At 34.8% G+C, this 21,949-nt stretch overlaps 5 protein-coding genes across 7 annotated transcripts; 3 read left to right on the plus strand and 2 right to left on the minus strand.

Moving 5' to 3' along the window:
• The first annotated feature begins 552 nt into the window (after window positions 1–552).
• On the plus strand, window positions 553–2,421 carry LOC133301077 (GCN5-related N-acetyltransferase 3, chloroplastic). The gene is made up of 4 exons (XM_061500672.1): window positions 553–1,067; window positions 1,395–1,453; window positions 1,853–1,909; window positions 1,986–2,421. Exons 1-4 carry the CDS (start codon window positions 567–569, stop codon window positions 2,218–2,220), a joined length of 852 nt encoding a protein of 283 aa, XP_061356656.1. The 5' UTR covers window positions 553–566; the 3' UTR covers window positions 2,221–2,421.
• A 496-nt stretch (window positions 2,422–2,917) lies between these two features.
• LOC133301063 (uncharacterized) lies at window positions 2,918–4,239 on the plus strand. The gene is made up of 2 exons (XM_061500652.1): window positions 2,918–3,374; window positions 3,567–4,239. The coding sequence occupies exons 1-2, from the start codon at window positions 2,918–2,920 to the stop codon at window positions 4,094–4,096; spliced, it is 987 nt and encodes a 328-aa protein (XP_061356636.1). The 3' UTR covers window positions 4,097–4,239.
• A 283-nt stretch (window positions 4,240–4,522) lies between these two features.
• On the minus strand, window positions 4,523–8,318 carry LOC133301072 (uncharacterized). Of its 3 annotated transcripts, none has more exons than XM_061500664.1 (6): window positions 8,098–8,318; window positions 7,289–7,764; window positions 6,426–6,759; window positions 5,944–6,042; window positions 5,715–5,835; window positions 4,523–5,069 (listed from the first exon to the last, which is right to left on the minus strand). In XM_061500664.1, exons 1-6 carry the CDS (start codon window positions 8,251–8,253, stop codon window positions 4,855–4,857), a joined length of 1,401 nt encoding a protein of 466 aa, XP_061356648.1. In that variant the 5' UTR covers window positions 8,254–8,318; the 3' UTR covers window positions 4,523–4,854. The 3 variants fall into 3 exon arrangements, with proteins under 3 accessions (XP_061356648.1, XP_061356647.1, XP_061356649.1); XM_061500663.1 differs by having other exon boundaries at window positions 7,289–7,769; window positions 8,085–8,318; XM_061500665.1 differs by having other exon boundaries at window positions 8,085–8,220.
• A 274-nt stretch (window positions 8,319–8,592) lies between these two features.
• LOC133301076 (uncharacterized) lies at window positions 8,593–12,805 on the plus strand. The gene is made up of 6 exons (XM_061500671.1): window positions 8,593–9,000; window positions 9,490–9,598; window positions 9,692–9,783; window positions 9,931–10,189; window positions 12,088–12,231; window positions 12,467–12,805. Exons 1-6 carry the CDS (start codon window positions 8,657–8,659, stop codon window positions 12,557–12,559), a joined length of 1,041 nt encoding a protein of 346 aa, XP_061356655.1. The 5' UTR covers window positions 8,593–8,656; the 3' UTR covers window positions 12,560–12,805.
• A 2,095-nt stretch (window positions 12,806–14,900) lies between these two features.
• On the minus strand, window positions 14,901–20,390 carry LOC133301067 (autophagy-related protein 18c-like). Its single transcript, XM_061500655.1, has 6 exons — window positions 20,255–20,390; window positions 19,911–19,996; window positions 17,329–18,173; window positions 16,541–16,799; window positions 15,597–15,720; window positions 14,901–15,233 (listed from the first exon to the last, which is right to left on the minus strand). Exons 3-6 carry the CDS (start codon window positions 18,109–18,111, stop codon window positions 15,140–15,142), a joined length of 1,260 nt encoding a protein of 419 aa, XP_061356639.1. The 5' UTR covers window positions 18,112–18,173; window positions 19,911–19,996; window positions 20,255–20,390; the 3' UTR covers window positions 14,901–15,139.
• Between the last annotated feature and the right edge of the window lie 1,559 nt (window positions 20,391–21,949).

Below are 21,949 nucleotides of genomic sequence, written 5' to 3' on the forward strand. Positions count from 1 at the left end.
ATATAGCTAGTAGCCTAGTATGACTGTTTGATCTCTCTCTCTCTTATACACACACGATGCTGCAATGATGTATCTATTTATCGATCAAGAATGTTGAATAAATACCTTCAGAGCTCGTGAGCTCAACATTATTGGTAAATAAACTTATGTCGAAGATAGTTATATACATCAACAGATGAGACACAATGAAGGTGACACATGTTTATGTAAAAAAAAAAAAAAAAATCAGAGATAAAAAAGGTCAGTGTATATATAGACCTGCCAAAGAGCATTATGTTCATAATTTTTCTATATATATCTATATCTGTATTTGCATGAGTAAACTTGACTTAAGACATTAATGACATTGTCAATTATATATTGATTATTAAAAATCTTCTTTGAAAAATATTATATATTGTTAAATGATTATTAATATCAAATACAGATTTTTTGATTAAAACATATAAAATTCTTCAACAGCACACATTAATTTTAATTAATCACCAAAATTTCAATTTATTATTATTTATGGTCGGAGTGTATTCACAATTTCATTTTTATCCAAACTGGTAAGTTGCACGCAAATGGTGGCAATGGGAGTAGCGGCACACACACAGATACAGTTAGAGAAACACGTGTTAGAGGGTTTCGTTTCGAAATCCATGGAATTGAAATGGGTGAGGAGAAGAATCAGCAAAAGCTCACACCTTGAGAAGGGTAATAAGAAGCTGCTAAGACCCATGTTTCCGATTCACATTTCCACCAACCCACGCCACGTGGATCCTCACCATCTCCGAGACCTCTACGCCAATTGCAATCACTCTTGCCATAGATTCCCCAACCATGTCCGACCCGAACCCGAACCCGTGGATATCCACAAGCTCCGCGTTGCTCTGTCTCACAGTGCTGTTCTCGTCTCTGTCTTCTGCAAACCTCACCATGTTGTTCCTCATGATGATGCTTTCGCCAATTCCTTGTCTATGGTCGATTTCTTCACGCCGGTTACTCCTTCCCACGATCAATTGGTGGGGTTTGGTCGTGCCGTTTCCGATTGTGGTCTCACTGCTTCAATTCACGATGTGATGGTAACACTTGCCAATATTCAAAAAAATAAAAATATAAAAAAAAGAGATTTTTCATGTTATGGAAATAGCCCACGTGCTGAATTTGACATCTTGGTTTCTGGGGCATGCTTATATTGATTAGTTTGTCGCTGGATTTTCTTAGTTTTTTGGAATTCGTTATTGGGTTATTGGTTGTATCACTCCAGTGATGAAGTCAAATTAACTAACTTTCGGAGCAAACTGTATTTTGCGTTTTTCCATGTTTATTTTGTGAAATGCCAGTTATTCTTTCGGCTACTCAACCACTTAGTTAACATGCATGTATCAACGTGCTTTAGTGTTTCGCAGGTTATTCCATCCCTGCGGAGAATGGGAATTGGTCAGATAATAGTTAAAAAAATTGTGAGGTATGCAACATCTCTCTCCTTTGATGATTCAGTGTTAATCTGAATGGTTCCTGACTTTGATAGGCATTTTCAATAGGTAGCTGAGCAGACCAAACCACTTTTTGATGAGATTCAAGTCTTAATCACGAAGCTTTTGTCATGTTCTCATTGTTGCCATAGAATTTTGTTTTGATATCGGCGGGTGTGCCTTTATGTTTGTAGCATTGTTACTTGTTTTTGAATATGCACTATATACTGTAAAAAATGAAAATGAGATCATTCTCCCTTTCTTCCCTTTTTCTTGGCCATAAACCTTGTATGTAGATGTTGAATATTAAAGGATGATGGTATTTTCTATCTTTGGTTAAAGATCAACACATAAATCTCCAAACATCTTAATATGACCTCTTTGTTTTGCAGAATGCTTACAAATAGAGACATCTATGACATAGCAGCCCTTTGCTCAGAGAATGAGAGGTTTGTACATTATCCTTCTCGAGTGCTTGATCTTATTCCTGTACGAACAACAAGTGATGTTCTCAACTTGTGTCAGGTTATTTTTTAAGGCGTGTGGATTTGGAGGTGACATTCTGGGCTCTACTACCATGATGTACACGAGAACTGCTTCATTAACAACCAAGGAAGATGAACAGACAATTACACGTGCAGGTCGAAAGCTTTTGTTGGTTCCACCTCTTATTGAGGGGCCGTACGAATCTTCAAAGGACAATAATATAAAGAGTCAAGCTTCACTGCATGAACAGCAAGCAAAAACAAGATTGTTCTGATCAATTAGAAGAGGTTCAACGTTACCCTTTTTTTCTTCATTATTAGCAGATGTAAAATCAACTAAGGAGGGAAAATGTATAGCTGCCAAGATTTTTTCCCCATGCTTTCAATGTAAATGTGAGAAATATTGTGGCTTCTGGTAGAACACTTATTTTGTGCAGAGCACATCCATATATAAATAACAGAGGAAACCCTTAAATTGGTTCTTTAAAGATTAGGGTGTAGTCCTCTAAATGTTTTTAGCTTCTCAAAATTCTAAAAAGTAACTACATTCGTATACGAAGGACTAAAGTGATGACACAAAAGAATAAATTTGATAATTGTTTAATATTTTTAATTTAGTGATAAGAATCTTTTGAAAGGATTAATATGATGATATGTTAATCTCTGAAGGAGTTACATAAAATAGTATTATATTCAACAATGGCCTAGTTTCCTGAACGCTACAATTAATCCCCCTTGAGTGTACGTAAACATAAACAGGTTCCTGTCCTTTAACAGGGAAAAAAAGTTGGCATAAGGGTACCTCCAAATCACGCTTAGGTATAAGAATTTTCTGGTATCAAAGTAAAGTAGCCTTTGAAATACAGCAAAACATTTTCACTTAATCAGTTTTCCTACGCAACCCTAATCTATAGAAGCTTACAGGAGAAAACATCCCTTTAACATCTCGTTTTTTTCTTCCTTACGCCCTCTATGGGGATTGTATGGGTGGAGGTCTGTTTGATATCTGCTCATGGACTTCAGCATTCAACCTCACTTTGGAAGCGTCAATGGTTTGCTGTTGTGTGGATTGATATTAACAGCAAATATTGCACCAAAGTTGATGATTCTGGGAATGCAAATCCTGTTTGGAGAACCAAGTTTGCCATTCCTGTTGATGAATCAGCGCCAAACATCCAAGATTTGGCTCTGAACGTTGAAGTTTACAGTATAGACAGCATATTCTTCAGGGAAAAGCTTCATGGCTCAGCAACGATTCTTCTTAATGAGTTTCTTGTCAAGCAGGTAAAGAATTCTGAGGTGTCAAATGCAAAACAAGAGGAGGTTGGGAGCTACCAATTACGAAAGAAGAAATCCAGCAAGCCAAGAGGTTTCATTGATATTTTAATTCGTATTTATGAGGAAAAGAAAGAGCCAAATTTCCATACAGGTATATGATTATTTCACAACTTAAAGACAAAAGCAAATTTGCCTTTCAGCTTCACTGTAGCTGCTCTACTGCATTTATTTCAATGTACTTATAATGAGTTCCATAATTTGAGAGGAAGTTGTCAAGTTTGATCTAAGTTTACCTCTTTTTTGAAAAATTAACGTGATCTGAAGCCATAAGTTTGTACTGTAGGTTGTAAGGAAGAAATAGTGCTCTTAGATTGTGGTGATAATACCCAATTCACCACCGAGGAAGGATTAAGGCAAGCCTACACGCAGAAGCTGCCACAAGCTTCAATCCATCAGCCAGAAAATCATGTACAAACAAACGTCCCAGATTCCCATTCAGTGCCATTCACTTCTACTAACTATTCTGACCCATATGTGGGTGAACCAAGCTACCATGCGGCAACCAGACCAAGCTATCAACCACCTAGAACTAGAACTCCACCATCACCACCACCACCCTCAAATGTTGGCTATATTCCCACTTTTATCCCAAGAAATGATGGCTTGCCACCAAGCTACACATACATGCGTAACATGCCACCATCCAGGGCAGTTTCTGCTCAGAGGGTATCTCCCGGTGTCGCAATGGGGATAGGTGCTGGGGCATTAGCAGCTGGTGCTGTTATATTTGGTGATGACTTCATGTCAGGATTTGATGTTCCTCCAGGCCTAGGAGATGCTAATCTTAACATAGAAATTGATCCTCCTTTCTGAACAAGCATCAATCAACTTGAGTAATTACATTTGGCTGCACACAGCCTATCAGCAAACCAGTTGTGGCCATTGTATAAGGGTTCCACATTCTTAAGATTAATTGTGCTAAAGAAAATGCTGAGTTTCATTTATAGGTCCGAAAGATCAAGTTATTTTATTATTTTTCTTTGAAATTGGCAATATTTTCTTTAATAGCTTCATGCTAATATTTTTGACCCAAAAGAAGAAGGTAGCTTAAAATCAAAATCATTGATCAGAAACTGCATGAGATTTCGTCCCTTAGATATGTATTATTGTATTATATATATATATATATATATATATATAAACACTGCAATTCAATAAATTGAATGACTGGACCATGAACTGCATTCCCAGCAGTTATACACATCACATCCCAAAATCAAATAATTTGAAGATTGCTTGTTAAACAGTAAGTGTTGTTACATCCGAGACATCCATGCTAGGCCCAATGGTCAATGGTATAAATCGAGTTACAGATTATTCAGGCAGGTAAACATGCAGAGGATTTCTTCAAGCACTGTAGCAGGCTAGCAGCAATAAACTATAATATAAAATTATTTGTAATTGCTTATCATCATTTTTTTACTTCCAAATTTTTCATTACCTGCTAGACAGGGTATGCATCAATACACCTTTAATGAATCTACATCCATCTGATAAAATTGCATTAGTGTCTGCCTAATATTATATGGATCTTCTATGAAGTAAAATGGGAAGCTTGAATTGTAGAAATTTCACATTGCGGATATTAGATATTGTTCGTTGGAATCTCCTACTAATCTCCTTAGGAAGTTTTCAACAATTGAAATAAACTCCTCCACTTTTTCTTCATGGGGCAGATGACCACATTGCTTAATGACTTCAAGCGATGCTCCTGGTATGACTCGTGAAAGTCTCTCAGCATTCCATGAAGGGACTAATCGGTCACTATCACCAGTTACAATCAAAACTGCTCATTCAAACAACTATCAGCAATTATGCTCAATATTCAACTCAGATTAGATTGCTACTGGAAAGAGATACATGAATCAACACGGATTCAGGAACAAGAACCAGCAAAATTCCAAGGAATTGAACAAGTACTTACATAAATGAATCTATAAATCAAAACTATGTGCCAATTGATTGGTCAAGTTCATAGAAAATCTCTAGTAATATTGATTGGCACTTAGCAGCTATATTCTGTCAATTGAACATCTTGATCCAGATTTGATTTTAACACAGAAGTATCTAGTGGGTTGAACAGTGTACAAATAAGGTATGAGCCTCTTGTCATCTTGGTTAATCTCTAGCGAAAGCATAAACCAGTTATTAATATTTTTCTTGATACAGAGGGCGAACTGGAGCGGAGGTAAAACTGTTTCTTTGTGACTGAAAGGTCACGTGTTCGAATCTGGAAAAGAGCCTCTTTGCAATTATTTGTAAGGGTAAGGCTCCGTATAAGGATTGCCATCACCCCACACTCGCTAATCGGATTTAATTGGAGAGTGGTTTTAATATTTTTCTTGATCAGTTATTCAAAGACAAAGCCAAAAAGGTCGAGGACAAAAAAAAAGCAAATAAAAGTGCATGTACATAGGATAAGTGACATCACCAGGACACGATATTTCATGAAGTCTTTCGGAAAGTGATGGCTTTGTTTGAGATTCCTCATCTAGAAACATTGCAGCAGTGTATTCCACTAGTGCCCTATCCCAATCCTTAGTCCTCAATGGCTGCATTCAGTGGTAACATAAGGTGAGCACTGACTATTTGAGTACGAGGGAAATAAAAAAAATAAAATACTGACAAAATAAGAAAATAGGAAATTGCAGTGAGATTACCTTTGTATAACCACCAAGGACATGCTCAGAGACCTGCTTTGGGTCATACCATGCATTTCGAACTGCAGCAGTACCAAACTTATCAATTGCCATTCTTACCTGAGATGCATGTAAAGAATGAAGCCATCAATCTAGCGATCATGACAAATTATTTATAGTGTCAGTTTGAGAATTACAGTCTAACTAAAATAGAAGCCAAAATACGCAAGAGTCATCCAACAAGAAACAATCTAATCAGGTTTTCCTCGTGTAGCTCACTATATGTACTTCAACTTAAGCATTTCAAGCTATGAAATACAAAAATTGGTGAAAAGGAATTATATGGAATACCAACTCATTGGAAAGGTTTTCATGAGTTCAATGTTACTGTGTTTGATGTTTGAGCCAACAATTCCTTGTTTCTCTTGGATTATTATATTTTCCAATAATAATTGAATCAAAACGAAGATTGGTATTGCATTAGCCATGAACAAGTTTATTACCAGCATTATAGCAAGGGAAGAACGCAGGATAGCTGATAAGAATTTCCTATACAAAGAGTTGAGCATATTCGTCATCTGCTTCATCATCTGTGTTATTGCCTCTGCAATGTACTTGGTAATCTTGGACAACATCTTGTAAAGCCCAAAAATTGGATTTTTTCCGATAGAACTGTTGTCTTCTTTCATTTGGTTATCTTGTCTTGATTGATTTTCTTTAACAACTCTGGGTCCAGTAAGTGGGGCAAAAATTGCTGGAGCAATGAGGATCAGAGCAGCAACACGATTGGGAGCTTCAAAATATGTATTAACTGCTACAAGTGAACCAGCTGAGTGCCTGGCATGTCATTTTGGGGACATCTCAGCTTCTAAAAAAAGGAACTATGGTGCAGGGTATATGAGAATATACTTCTTTCCATTGTTAATGATCCATTACCAGTTATATAGCAATATAATCTGGCTTCAATGGACGGTTAAGATGAAAAAAAGGAACAAAACACCATTAGAAATATGTTATTTTTATTTACCAACATGGGGCATTCATGTTACTAATGTCTGATTAGTCTGATTCCGTATGCCAAGACTACTACTTCAGAATGGTGAAAAAAAAAAAAAAAAACCTGATCGATTTAACACTTATGATTTGAAAAATGATAATCATATTAATAAAGTGACACATAAATGTAACAACTAGGATAATCAGATAAATACATATCCATATGCAGGGATGCAACTTACAATCGCCTGTTAAGCTATCATCATATAACTACAGGGGGAAGCATGCTCTACTTAGGCTGATGAAAATCGCCTGATATCTAACAAAAATAAAGCCACTTAGCAAAACAGAAGATAGAATATTCACATACCCCACTAAAATTGCCTTCTCAGCATTTAACAAATCCATGAAGTGCAAGGTAGCAAGCACTGCAAATGCCATTGAGTATACATTTAGAGGTTTTGTGTCTCTTGTTCCTGAAGAAAGATGCCTAGATAAATTCATCCTTGATGTCAAACCAAAGGCTGGCCTATCAAAAGCAAGAACTTTTGAACCAGTCACCTCTGCCAAAGGCTTCATAACTTGTTTCCATGAGAAAACCGAGGCTCCAAATCCATGTAACAGAATCACAGGAAACCCTAGCTTCTTGATTTGGTGAGAAACAGTTTCACTCTGGAACATGCTTTGTGCCTGGGATTCAGCATCATATATCTTGTGGTGTATATGAACTCCTTTGTACTCACAAAAACAGCTGTCTAGATCAGCTAAAAGCTTTGGATCCACCAACTCATCCTGGTCTATGCCAGCTATCATCTTCTTTTTCTTCTTTGCTCCCACATCCAACAACTGCTCTGGAAACATGGGGTTCAACATAAAACACTCAAATAAGTAACCTAGCAATAATGCTGAATTTTCCATAATAAAAATAACCCCAATGACAAGTTTTCATTTTTTCTTTTCTTTTCTCCTAGTATGTTCTAGAAACCAACATAAATTCACAGAAAATAAGAGAACTTTGGTCACTGATCATTGACAAGTTATGTGAGGTTTTTTACTTCTTCTTTCCCATACTTCATCGGTTCTTCCCATCAAATAAAAGCAACAACAAATAAATGGAACTAGTTTGACAAAGACAAATAAAGAAAAAGATAGGGACCCAAAATTACCAGAATATTCAGCACCTGAACCGCTAACTGATGGAGCTGAAGAAGCAGAGGCAACAAGACTATTCTTATGAGTAGCACAGTTTAGATAGTTATTGCGGCGATGGGATAAATAAGGACTAGGAATGTTCACCAAACCCAATTCCCCACAAAACACCCTCATTCTCATCATCTGCTACGGCACTTCACCCAAATCGCTTCTCTTTAAAACCAGCTTAAGCTCAATGCTTCATTGCCTCCTCCTAAACGGATAGAATAGAATACAATTACCGTGGCCAGTAATAAATAACTAAAGAATAATGCCACGTATACTAGCTCAACAACCAATCATGTTTTTCTTTTGATGATTTTTTTTATTATCCTAGTTCAAAAACAAACTAGGAATAATAAAAAAAGTATTTTTAACCTTGTGTAATGAGATAAACTTCGTCAGACTCTCCTACGACATCGTTTTATGTTCATTTTTGTGATTGTGCGTGAATTACTATAATGGTGTCGGGCAAAGTGAGAGAATCAGAAGAGTTTATTGTCTTTAGATTGTAGGATTAGATGTGAAATCAATCAAAAGAATAGAAATGGAAGCTCTGTTGTGCAGAAAACTGGGTGATCCAACGGTGTGTGTGGAAGACGATTCTAGCCCAATATTTGTGTCAAAGAATCACCCAATTCCTGAACTGGATTCTCCCACTGCGGTGAGAGTGAGGATTAAAGCCACAAGCTTGAATTTTGCAAATTACTTGCAGATACTGGGCAAGTACCAAGAGAAAGCCCCTTTGCCATTTATCCCTGGATCCGATTATTCTGGAATCGTTGATGCCGTTGGCCCTAAAGTTTCCAACTTTCGAATTGGGGACCCCGTTTGTTCCTTCGCCCCTCTTGGCTCTTTTGCTCAGTTCATCGTTGTTGACCAGTCCCAATTGTGAGATTCCGCTCCTGCTGCATTTTACTGTTAGTCTGTTACATTGCTAGATAAATATAATATAAAATAGAGAAATAATTATCAGATAATTATCTCGGAGACAAAGGAGAGAGGTCCACATTTTTTTTTTACAACTAGTGACCCACTATCTTGTTTATGTTACATGAGATAATTATTTCATGCAACATAAGATTAATAGATCCCTATAAAATAATGCCATCACTTAACCTCGGTTGAATTGATTGCTCTACGAGATATCAGAACCTGTAATCAAGTGGTCACAAGTTTAATCTTCATTACCCCATTCTATTAAAAATAGTAATTAAATATTGTGTATACTTAAACAGTTTGAGCTATTGGGTTGAATTAGTTGCTTTTTTTTTTTTAAGATATTTGTTCATGTTTGATTCGGGGATGGTTGAATGGTTGCTTTTACATACATTTTAGATATTCTTATTTTTTAAGTATGTAAAGTTGTTGGCTTTGAAGGTTTCGAGTGCCAGAAGGTTGTGATCTTGTTGCTGCTGGAGCACTTGCTGTGGCATTTGGCACTTCTCATGTAGCACTTGTCCATAGAGCTCAATTAACCTCTGGTCAGGTATCTATGGTTTACTTTACTTGTTGTTGGGTATGTATAGTAATGCATGTTGTTCTGTCTCTTGGTGTGGTTACATGGGTTGTGGCATTCTAGGTGTTGCTGGTTTTGGGTGCAGCAGGAGGTGTGGGCCTTGCAGCTGTGCAAATTGGAAAAGCATGTGGTGCCATTGTCATTGCTGTTGCTAGGTAGTGAATTGTTTATTATATATAGGTTGCTTATGACATATAATGTCATAATCATTGACCGGATTCCTGCATTTTAATAGTTATCCCCACCTACATAGTATCCCTTGGAGTTTTGAGTCTTTCTTGTTTTGCATAATCCGGTGTCAGGGGAGCTGAAAAGGTGCAGCTCTTGAAATCGCTTGGTGTTGATCATGTAGTGGACTTGAGTAATGAAAATGTTACTCAGAGTGTCAATGAGTTTCTTAAAGCTAGAAGGCTTAAAGGGATTGATGTCTTGTATGACCCGGTTGGAGGCAAGCTTACTAAAGAATCTTTGCGGCTTCTGAAATGGGGAGCTAACATTCTGGTAATTGGGTTTGCAAGTGGAGAGATTCCTGTCATCCCTGCCAACATAGCTCTTGTTAAGGTACTTCAGAAATGATGTTTCAGATTATGAATTTACCTTGTGTAACGTTATTTGCTTGATCGCTAAATTACTGGATGCTTGTTGCTTGATATGATCATGATTTATTCACATAGATAATAGATTTTAAATTTAAAATCACATTGTGCGAGAAATAATTTGAAATTAATTGGGAAGGGATATGGAGAGAAGCACACCTGACAATTGGCCATCAACATTGATTCAATCATCTCTTTGTTGTCTCACTTAATATAAAAACTGTAGCTTCTGTCGTTTGGGAAGCCACTAGATATCCTAAGTTGGCTTCCCAAAATAATGTCCTCAATTAAGTGTACCCAGGTCATTGCATAAATACTAGTGTAATTGCACAATTTGTGTATTACTCATGCTGCTGCTTCCTTGAGATTTAATCATTGTTAAATTGCTGGCTAAGGCTTTTAATTAGCCTGCAAATACTTTCATCTGCAATCTTATATCTATTGTCATATAGAAACAAATCTAAATTTGCCTGGGCATTTTCAATGACTGTATATAATTGCATATATCAATCATTTGCATATAATAATGATAAAATTTTTAACTTGCTGTGATGCACAATATTGGGCATCAAGTAAAAGTCTCTCCAAAATTCTGTCTGTGACATCCAAGAATTCTGCAGAAGAGTTTATAGTACGATACTACTTGATGGGTATGGTGTAGATGCATATTATATCTACTAAACATGGAAACTTTTGAATTGTCAAAGAGTAGTTTAACAATATATACAGGGGTTAAGTTTAAAAGCTGCTAGAGTTTGACTGCTTTAACCAACCAACAAAAAACTTACAATTCCATGTATTATTGCAACATGCGAAGCTGTGATTTCGTTTTCTTTTCCTTTTAGACAATGAAGATGAAAAATATCTTGTTAAATTCAATGGTCGCTTTATGCTATGTATTTAAAACAGTATAAAATGTTCACCAAAAAAAAAAAAAAACAGTATAAAACCAGAAGCCAAACAAATAGCCCGTACGATGCTTTGTCTTTCTACCTTAGCACTAAACAACTGATCTAAGGTTCTTTTCCAGAGTTGTGGGGTGTGAAATTTACATCCAAACTATAAATTTAGGATTAGATTGGAATTAGGGTGAGTTTCAGAAAAAACAATAATTTTTATTATTTTAGGTAATGGAAAAAAGATGATATAAGGATCTGAGATTGGGGAATTCTAAGTTATCCGGATGGTTAACAAATCTCATTAATGAATTAAGTCTACAAATATCAAACTGCATTAGATGAAGATAGGAAGAAGACCAAGGCACCTAAGAGACATATCACATGCCTAGACAGATAGGGTTCTCTAAAATACTCTCTATTCTGTATCTGTTTGATAACTAGGCACATCACTTATAGAGTAGTCATCATGAGGCCAAGCTAAATAACCAGCTATTGATAAACAAGATAAAAATTGACAACTTGAATTGAAGAAAAGCCCATAGCACCATGCATAAATATATGACTAAATACTAGATTCTTAGACCCTCATGCAAGCTACTCACCGTTTTAATAAAATCACTAAAACACTCTTATGGCTGAAAATATTACCATTAGCCCGTAAATCAACATTAAACCAAACTAGTGAGATCTTTGGATCTTCAGACTTTTAACTTCTTGCTTTCTGCTGCGCGCATTACATATTCACATCAATCCTGCCAGAGCTGGTATAAATTGTTAATGGAGAAGAATCCGTTTACAAATTTTTTTTACAAATTACACTAAGTATGACCGGTCATACATTCTTGATTGAAGTATGACCAGTCATACTTAGTGTAGTTTGTAAGAGTTTATAAACAAAATGTTTGTAAATATAACCTTCTCCATTGTTAATTATGATTTCTTTTATTTAAAACCATTGTGCCAGAATTGGACAGTGCATGGCCTTTATTGGGGTAGCTATAAAATACATCGGCCGGCTGTTCTTGAAGATTCTCTGAAGGAGCTACTGTCTTGGTTGGCAAGAGGCTTGATTTCCATCCACATTTCTCATTCTTACCGCCTTTCAGAGGTAAGGAATGTAGTTATATACTTTGTTGAATTTATCATTAGATCATAATTAAATAAATTTCGTATATTGGTTGAATTTATCGTTTGTTTATATTTTTATAATGACAAATTGATATTTATAATTATAAATTTTTACCACTTGCCACGTCATGTCTTCTACATCTCTGTGCTTCATAGATGTTCACCGGGGGCCTAGTACTATAATATATGGTGTAAACAATTTCTTATAATTGCAGGCCCACCTCGCATTTTCTGCCATCAAGGATAGGAAAGTTATTGGGAAGGTGATGATTGTTTTTGATGACAAATTTACAAGATCTAAGCTCTAACTCTGCCAAAATTCCGCTACATGGTTGAAGAATTTGTTACAGGGACTAGGAGATGTTACTATTGTAGGTAACAAAATAAAGGAAGCAATAATTGCGCAATTATTATGTAAAATAATAACCCCCTCCCTTTCCTTATCCTCTCCCGGTAACAGCCTCTGCATCGTTATGTAAATCTTTAACTGCTAAAATTGGATTTTATTTCATTTTTTTTTTCTTCAAATTTTAGTACTGCTTTCGTTACATGATAATTTGTGTACAATGTTTCAACTGGTGTCAACCACAGCGAATCCCTGTTGCCCAACCATTTTAGCGTTTGCAAAGATTCAATTGACCTTTTGGAGGAAGGTATCACGAAAAAGTTTCCTTTGAAAATAATTGCCTCATAACACGTGGAAATCATAGTTAAGGTGGGGAAAAGGTTAAACAAACAGGCTAGTATCAACCTCGTTAGTTTTTTACCCATAAACAATGCATGGATGGAAGAGGTATAAAGCTACCTCGTTAATTTCTTGCCAAACCACTGTTTCTGCGGCCATTTCTTTCTCTTCGTTCCATCATCAAAATTTCCAAAACACACTTTTTTGGAGGAGAGACACTAAGAGCCCGTTTGGATGAACTTTTTTTTCTTCAGAAGTTGCTTTTTTTTTTTTAAAAAAAAAAAAGTACTTTTCATTTTTAGTTCGTTTGGATGTCTGCTTTTAAAAAAGCAGAAGTCACAAAAAAAATCAAAAACCTACTTTTTTCTGAAGCTAAAAATTTTAACTTCTAAAAAAAGCAGAAGTCAAAAGTCAAATATTTTTTTTCAAAATCTAAATATTTTTATAAAAATATAAATAGCTTTAACTTTTGTAAAAAGGACTTCTAAAATAAGGAATAGATAAAAGTTACTTTTTTCAAAAGTGCAAACAAATGGACTCTAAGAAGGGCGTTCTACATGGAGGTGATTAGTTTTTGCGGATTTGTGATCAAAATGTCACGTTTTATCAAATTTTTTATCCAAATGCCACGCGAACATTATTTTTTACTAGACTGTCATGTGTCATAATTCGCTAGTGAATTTCGTGGCCAATGATTTCGTGACACATGACCATATTGCAGACCAAATTCGGTACCAGTGGTAGCGAATTATGACACGTCAGCTTTTTCCTGCGAAAGTGTGCCACGTGTGATAAAATCATTGGTGAACATAATATGCTACACAGTGTAGCGAATTAATGTTTGCTTGACACGTGTCATTACTGTTGACTGTGCAGCCTGACATGGCATAATTCGCTACACTGTGTAGCAAATTATTTGCAAGCATATTTCGCTGCACAATGTGCGAATTATGCCACGTGGCATTATAGGAAAATTTACTATTGGCGTGACAGTCTGGTAAATATTTTGGCCAGGCGTGGCAAAATGATCACTGTTCCAGTTTTTGCTCCCATTCACGAAGGCTATCCATAAACGTTGACTTTTTATTTTTTAAATTTTCTATGTTAATGGGCTATGATGCATCGACACTTTAAAAAACCTGGCGTGTCATGTCTGATACGACTCAAAAAAGGGTTCAAAGGATAGGTTGCGTTGCGTTACGTTTTTAATTCCAACTATTAGATTCGTTAGATTACGATTATCATTTTATTGAGATTAATATAATATTTGTAATATTTTATATTTCTTTGCAAATTGATGGATATTATATTATAAGTTTAACTTTATTTTTTTTGTTAAATTATTAAATACTAAATATAATATGCATTATATAAAGGCTTTAATGTTTCTACAGTGAATGTAGATAAGTTATCTACATTCGTTCCAAAAACGACGTCGTTTTGAGTTGAAAAATTTAAAAACTATAATAAAAAAATTATTATAACCCTGAAACAAATTATAATTACAAAAATACCTTGATTTTCGCCTCAAAACGACGTCGTTTTAGGCTCAATGTAGATAAGTTATCTATATTACTTATCTACATTGACGGTAGAAAAAGCAAACCCTTATATAAATTAAAAATATTATTTAATATCAAAACATATCCTAACGTGTCAAAATCTAATATTTTTTAAAATTAACGTATTGAAGTGTCTTATTATGTCTCATATCGATACAACATAGTTAAGGGGTAGTATTGTCATAGTAAATAATTTTTACTATCATGTTGCTTATAACGTGCCTACCAAATACATAATATAAGAGCTTATTAGCTTCTTTATACTATCAGGTGCGTATAACGAAGCCAGAGCTAATATGTATTGTATACGCGAGTGACATACATGTACCATGTAACATGACTGAATACCCCAACAAAATTTCTCAGGGCATGGGATTAGTAATAGATATTCAAAAAGTGATTTATTTATGATGCAGCTGTTGCTATCGGTATTCCTCCTCATTAAATTTTTTTTAAAAAAAAAAATTCCCCCAAAATATACATACATACATACAGCAACATATCTCAAGATACTCCAAACGGGGGTCATCATATTTACACATGATGAAAAGAGTTTATTGCCAGGTGTTGGACACATCATATTTACATGACTTTCAGAAGAGCTTATTGCTTCGAAATGATATTGAGCAACACGAAATAGTTTATCTGGTCCTATTTTCAAATTTTAGGAACCGAACATACTCCTGCTGCAACACCTCTCCCCCATGTACTGGATCAAAGCTGCATCTGTAGAAACTGATACCACAGACAAAAGAGAGCAGAGATTGTGAGCGAAGATGAGGAGATTAATGAGAACTAAGTTCCTTAAGTGATCTTGAAGAGGCTAAAAGGAAGTAATAAAGAAGTCACACACTAAATAGTGTTGTACATTAAAAAAGCAATCCTTTTGAGGCTAACGAAATCAAAACATGCGATCAACTACAGAGCAAGAGGGAGGGGAATATATCAAACAAATTATACAGAAACAATACTTATATAGAAGAAGCTGCTGAACTTTCTCCGCATTTGGAAGTAAATTATATGTGTTTAAGAGTGGGAATCTGCTGACTCCAATTGACAAATCCCCAATAACAGTAAGATGATTATAGATACACATACCTCCCATCCATACCAGCAATTATCACAGTGTTCTGAGATCCAAATGCCACAATGAATTGTGTGTTTTCAGGCAAACGGAACTGTGCAAATGACCATTCTGAGCTAAAATATTTTGGTAAAACCCCTACAATGTTGTCAAGGAAAAATGGTAAGCACGAAAAAAAACGCAATATATACCACAAATATCATGCAAATTTTGATTTTAAAAGTAAGCTTCAGAACCATGAGTTGATTTACAGAACTTGATTCGGCCATGCTTTGCAAGGACCTGAATCAGAAAGAGTCAAAGGGATAATGCTAGGTGGACAGCTCTAATAAAAGCATAGTAAGCACAACTAATGTGCAGAGCCATTGATTTCATGTATATTTGTGCAGAAAAGTGTTGATGTAACCCTGCACAAATCCCAAGGTAAATCTAATGGAGCAGAAGAAATAGACTTTTTCTGTGTCATATATCTACAGTTACCCTTTTCTAAAGAACCAATTCAAATCAAAAAGTTTAAACTATTAGGTAAATGCCACGTTAGTGCGTTTATATTATATTTCTCTAACACCTTTCAAAAAGGGATGAACAATTGGAACAGCCGAACAGGGCCAGCAGGCACACACACACACATCACCCCGTCCTGGGGACTGGGGAGGAGGGTAATCCTTTTTCATGATGTGGTATCACATTTTATACCAAGCAAAAAAAAAAAAAAAAACCACTCTCCTGTGCATAAAAATAAAAAAACGAGAGAATTCAGATAGCTCATTAGAGGTGAATCAAGTGATACCATCAAGGTTTCTAAATCTACACAAAGGCCTATAAATTAACATTTAAAAAAACACACACCCTGTATAAGTATTAAAATGGGTAAACTGGAGAAAATTATCGAATCTCCAAATTATGAGAATTCCAAGTGCTCAGCAATCAGCATTATACTAAAGAAAATATATTTTACCTCTCATGAAAGATAATGATGAATTGGGGTTGGCACCAGTATTTGGAGAAACCAATGGATCTAAAGAAGTTGAAGAATTCTGATGAAACAGTGCAGGTCCTTGAGCAGCGTTTGAATGAGTCAAACTATCCTCCCCAAACACTCTCACTCTCAGGCTGAATACATGAACAGTGCCTTTGTCACTTGATGCTGCCAACCACTGCACATTTGGAGACAAAGCTATGCTGTTGATTTCAGCTCTATCCATCCCTCTTCTTACCTACAAGAAAGGGAAAATGGATGACAGAACATGAAAACATAAGAGGAAATTTGATAAAGATTTTTTGTGGACAACCCATGAATATTGAGGTGTAATAAGCTTCTTTTTAGAAGCAATGTAAAAAAAAATAACTGCAAGACATGCTAAAACGTTATTAACGTAAGGAGACTTCCAAAAGTTGCAAAGGAAATTGTTATATCCTATATGTATTTGAGAATGATCAAGAAGTAGGGGTGTGCAACACAATAAGCAATTCACAATAATGAACGTACAAGATGTTATTAAATTCTAAAGTTGAATAGAGTTTGTTTTGTTTCCCACATTCAATTAATTATAAGAGGAATATGGAAAACTTTTCAATAAAATAAAGAGGGAGTGTTACAAAAAAAAGATTATATTCCAGTAAATCCATCTTAACTATGCAGATGCGAAAATTAAAATCCCCCACCGCCCAAAAAAAAAATACAAAGCATGAAGTTAGACATAATAATGGTTTATCAAAATAATTAAACCCATTGTAGTTACCTACTTCTTGTAAACGAGACCCGTCCATTGTGTTGAAGATTCTAATCAACGTGCCCTTTACACTAGCAGTTGCAAGAAGGAGACCATCCATTGTCAAAGTGAAGCATGCAATTTGAGAATCATGAGCATTGATTAATTTTGTAACGTTCAATCCAAAGTGTTCAACTCGAACCTGTCCTTTGTGACGACCTGGACAAGCCAAAACAAATGTACTTGAATGGTGTGAAACACAGCACAACCCTCTAGGATTCGCCATAGTCTCAATCTGATGAAGAAGCTTCAAACCCATGAAGTTATAAACATATATCTTGTGCTCAAGAACAACTACAATTCGATCACGTCTTAATTTCACTCCACGAACTTCAGACCTAAATGTAAATTCACCAATGCACCTGCTCTGATGATCATCCCAAATCAAAACTTTATTGGGTGGGTAGTGGGAATTAGCTACAGCACCAACAAGTGCTAGAATATTGCAGCGGAACAGCATCTCTACAATTTTAAAACCACCACTTTTTAAATCACGTCTGAAAGTTTCTTTGAAAGGTTCACAATTATAGATACGAAAACCATGACTTGTGCCTGCAGACAAGCAACCATAGTCCTGATTCCATGATATTGAGAGCAAGTCCGTTTCATCATTTTCATTCATATCTGCATTGGGCCGGGAAAAAGAAGAGGTCCCAACTTCCGGGGATTCATAATTTCCAATCCCTGAAGATGGAAATAATCCTTGAGATGTTGAAACAGGCGAGCTCATATGAGATGAGGGGGAACCTGCCAGCATTTATCGCACTTGATAACCACGATTGACCAAGGTATAGAAAGTGAAGTGCTGCAAAGTAATATCTGTTGCAACAGACAAGAAAAATTCATTGTTGTTACTTGAAACAAATTAATCAGAGTCTGTAAAGTTTGCAAGTTGCAACCTGGTAGATGAAAGTAGAAGGAGGGAATTGATTACATACTAATAAATGCAACATTTTTATATTGTTACAATATATTCAAGAATAGCTGCCTGTCTTACTGCTCACTCAAACAGGCAAAAAGCAAATAAATAGTAAGGCAAGATAGTTGGTGTTTGGGAATTTCAAATTTTCTATGTTTGGTATGAGAATTAAATGACATTCAAGACTTGCAGAGTGATAATCTGCAGACATAGGACATGGCCATTATTTAGATAAATATGTCACAAAAACTGAGTTTCTCCTAGACAGCTGAACCAATCCTTGACTTTCAACACAGTTCTTCAACATAATACATTAACTCAAGTAACAAGAACCATATGCCCCTTTCCTAATCCTTCTGCAGCTCAGTCTTTTCCCACCTCATTTTCTTTGTAAAATCATATATATATGTAGTAAGCAACAGCCTGTTTCAGCTGCTTCACCATAACCAAAATTTTAGTATATTACAGTTAAACTCATTGCTTAGGTATTATTCAAATCTTCCATGAACCTATATACCTGACATTTACCTTAGTTGCAAATCGTACTAATTCTACTAGTTTTCTGTTTTCATGCATCAGTTCAGCCACCACCAAAACCCCTAGTATCTATATATCACTTAAACTGACAACCTAGGATTCCAAATTCATTAGACTTGTCTAAGCAACATGTGTTTGATGCCCTTCAAAGTTCAAACGGATTAATCATTTAAGTTAGGGGTGTTCATCAACCGATTCAAACCGAAGTGGCTGAACCGAAAAATCGATAACCGAATTAACTGAAAACTGAAAACCGAAAAAAATCCACATATTTTAATTGGATTGAATCGGCTTTCGGTTTTGTTGGTGAAAACCAATCCAATCCAAACCGATCCAATGTATTATGTATTTATTCAATAACATCTTGGATGTTATTGATAGCAAACTACCTTGTTTTAGTTTTTTATTGTCTATTACTCTATTTTAACTCTTCATGAGTTTTAAGACTCGTTTTAGTTTGAAGACTTGAATTTTTCAGTGAGTGGTTTGTAACTTTGTATGGCTTCATTATGATATAGCTAGTGATTTCTATGGCTGAGATTTTAGGCTTTACGAAAAACCGAAAACCGATCCAATCCAAACCGAATAAAATTGAATTGGATTGGATCGGATTCGGAAAAAAATCCAAACCAAATGGATGATTAAATGATCAAATCGAATGGATGATTAAATGATCAAATCGAATAGATGATTAAATGATCAAACCGAAGGGATTAGATCAGATTTTTTTTGCTTCAAAACCGATCCAATCCAGACCGCGAACACCCTAATTTAAGTGATATATAGAGAGCAATTTGAAGGTGATTTATCCAGTGTAGCAGTCAACATGCCCATATAACGTTTTAATGTAAAGCAACCTTACCATGGGAAAAAATAAAATAAAAATCAAGCTTTCAATCATTTTACATAAGTTGATAACAGGTTTATCTTTTATCATTTTTTTTTTATGGTTAGTGTAAACCAAAATTATGTGTTTAAGCTATACTTATTTCAACCCAACAAAGATACTCTTTAGAAGTGCATACCAACAAAATGCACCATATTTACATCTTATGATATCTACAAGGAAGGGTAAAAATGGGATTGAGGCAAGAGGGTACCGGAGGAAGCAATCACGCAGAGCAACACTGACCCACAAAGAGAAAATTCTCACTCTTTCCAGCAACGATTTCTCACTTCATCATGCCTGCATATATCCCATAATCAGAAATTTCAAAACAGAAAAACAGGGAACCCAAACAGGAACTAATGAGAACAAAATCAAAATTAGCGAATTATGAAGCGGAAAGGTTCATTTTCTTTGGGAATATCGAATTGAAAACCGATGAAAAATGAAATTCCCAGTAATGGGTGTCCAAGAATATGCGCACCATAAGATCATCGAAGCAATAATAATAATAATAATAATCTTAATAAAAATAAATTGCATAAAGATGTTACGGACAGCGAAGAAATCGGGATCAGAATGCTAAGCGTGAAACAGACGCTTCTCTTCCAAATTCCTATCTCTGTTTCTTTGTTCATTAACTGGCTTTCTTTCTTTCTTTCTTTTCTACGTTATTTATTTATCAAAGAAATTCAGGGCTCCAAACGCATGTCTAGTTATTTTTATTAACATGTAGTCTATATAATATATAAGCATGTATGAGAAATATATAAAGAAGCTACGTTATAATGGTTGATTTATTTTTAATTCAACCATAACAAAAAAAATTGGTTGAGGAAGTATAAGCTTCTTTTATAAAAAGTTATAAAAATTTTAATTATCATAAAAAGGAAATGGTAGAATAATATCTTTAAATAATTTTTTATTGAAGTTTTTTATTTTAAATTTTTCCATCAATTCATTGATTAATCAATTAATTTGATTGAAAAGGATAAGACCACAAAGACTACAAAATTTTATACCCAAGAATCGAATTTGAGCTCAGTGGTTAAATTGGGATAACCTCATACTAATTAATACAAGTAGTTAATGATTTTATAATAGTTTCTTTGATCCCAAAGTTGGGAGGAAAAGAGGATGGCATGATAAGGGAAAAGAATTTAATTGATGTCAAATACTAAAATGTGAAAGATTATTTAGCCACGTTTAAAATGTAATTAATTTTCAAAAATAAGCTAGGGCCAAGGCACCCCTCCATCTATTATGGCTTCGTTATTGGGTAAGATCAATTTATACCGATATAAAATAATAAGTCTTACATCAAATTTTAAGTGTTAATTTATATAATTTGGTTACATAAGTACAAAATCATTTTTCCGGAAGGGACGGAGAAAAAAAAATTCTCCCAAAGACAAATTCAAACGATACGGACGAGAATTACACTCTTTGATATATATATATATATATATATTTGTCTTTTTTGTATTAATTAATGTAATTTATAATTAAAACTAAAAAATATCATACATTTTTAACACTAACTTCAATCGTCTATATTAAAAAGGAATTAAAGCCTACTACTTTCTCATTTCCTGAATACCTAATCAACTCAAGACATTAAATGAATTTTCTCATTTTTCTTTTAAACATGATCAAGGACTGTTGTTCTTGTGTGATTGCAAGGTTGCGGAATTATTTCTGAACCCACTTCTTTATAAAAATATAAGGATAACTGCATATAATTAACCCTCATTTTAATTGTCAGAAAGTCGCATAAGTAGCCTGATTAATTGACTTGCAAGACGCATTGCCATATTGCATCGACACCCGAGTCATTAACATGCATCGATCCGGGTATGAATTATTCAAATTCATTTCATTTTAATCTCCTTATTAAAAATATATAAAAAATGAATTATGATATAATCAAATTGAAATTAAAGATTAAATCACGAGTGAAATACATTTTTGAAAATCAAAATACTGTTATAAAATTGATAAAAAGATAAGAGAAAGTAAGGGAGAAAAGACAAAGAAGTAAGCTAGAATATTGATTCTCGAGTCATGTCTTTATATATATATATATATATATATATATATATATATATATATATAGGGAAAAGTGTGTATAATTTTGAAGGATGTAAAGTTGTGTCATTTTAAGAGAGAGAAAGAGATAGATAAAGGAGGAGAGAGAGTTGACAAAAAAAATAAAGTTGTGGGTCCCACTTTTTTGTGAGAGTGAAAGAATGT

This window comes from Gastrolobium bilobum, unplaced genomic scaffold (genome assembly GCF_033153095.1).
Source record: "Gastrolobium bilobum isolate Gb01-03AN ecotype WA unplaced genomic scaffold, APGP_CSIRO_Gbil_v1 utg14771, whole genome shotgun sequence".
NCBI classification, from domain to species: Eukaryota; Viridiplantae; Streptophyta; class Magnoliopsida; order Fabales; family Fabaceae; genus Gastrolobium; species Gastrolobium bilobum.

Coding starts and splice junctions, on each gene's coding strand:
- LOC133301077 (XM_061500672.1), top strand. CDS start 567: ATGGTGGCAATGGGAGTAGCGGCACACACACAGATACAGTTAGAGAAA. Junction 1,068..1,394: donor CTTCAATTCACGATGTGATG/GTAACACTTGCC, acceptor AGTGTTTCGCAG/GTTATTCCATCCCTGCGGAG. Junction 1,454..1,852: donor ATAGTTAAAAAAATTGTGAG/GTATGCAACATC, acceptor TTTGTTTTGCAG/AATGCTTACAAATAGAGACA.
- LOC133301063 (XM_061500652.1), top strand. CDS start 2,918: ATGGGGATTGTATGGGTGGAGGTCTGTTTGATATCTGCTCATGGACTT. Junction 3,375..3,566: donor AGAGCCAAATTTCCATACAG/GTATATGATTAT, acceptor TTTGTACTGTAG/GTTGTAAGGAAGAAATAGTG.
- LOC133301072 (XM_061500663.1), bottom strand. CDS start 8,253: ATGATGAGAATGAGGGTGTTTTGTGGGGAATTGGGTTTGGTGAACATT. Junction 6,043..6,425: donor CTTCCCTTGCTATAATGCTG/GTAATAAACTTG, acceptor CATGCATCTCAG/GTAAGAATGGCAATTGATAA. Junction 5,836..5,943: donor TCCTTGGTGGTTATACAAAG/GTAATCTCACTG, acceptor CACTGAATGCAG/CCATTGAGGACTAAGGATTG.
- LOC133301076 (XM_061500671.1), top strand. CDS start 8,657: ATGGAAGCTCTGTTGTGCAGAAAACTGGGTGATCCAACGGTGTGTGTG. Junction 9,001..9,489: donor GTTGTTGACCAGTCCCAATT/GTGAGATTCCGC, acceptor TTGGCTTTGAAG/GTTTCGAGTGCCAGAAGGTT. Junction 9,784..9,930: donor ATTGTCATTGCTGTTGCTAG/GTAGTGAATTGT, acceptor ATCCGGTGTCAG/GGGAGCTGAAAAGGTGCAGC.
- LOC133301067 (XM_061500655.1), bottom strand. CDS start 18,111: ATGCTGGCAGGTTCCCCCTCATCTCATATGAGCTCGCCTGTTTCAACA. Junction 16,800..17,328: donor ACGGGTCTCGTTTACAAGAA/GTAGGTAACTAC, acceptor CCTTTCTTGTAG/GTAAGAAGAGGGATGGATAG. Junction 15,721..16,540: donor ATCATTATCTTTCATGAGAG/GTAAAATATATT, acceptor ACAACATTGTAG/GGGTTTTACCAAAATATTTT.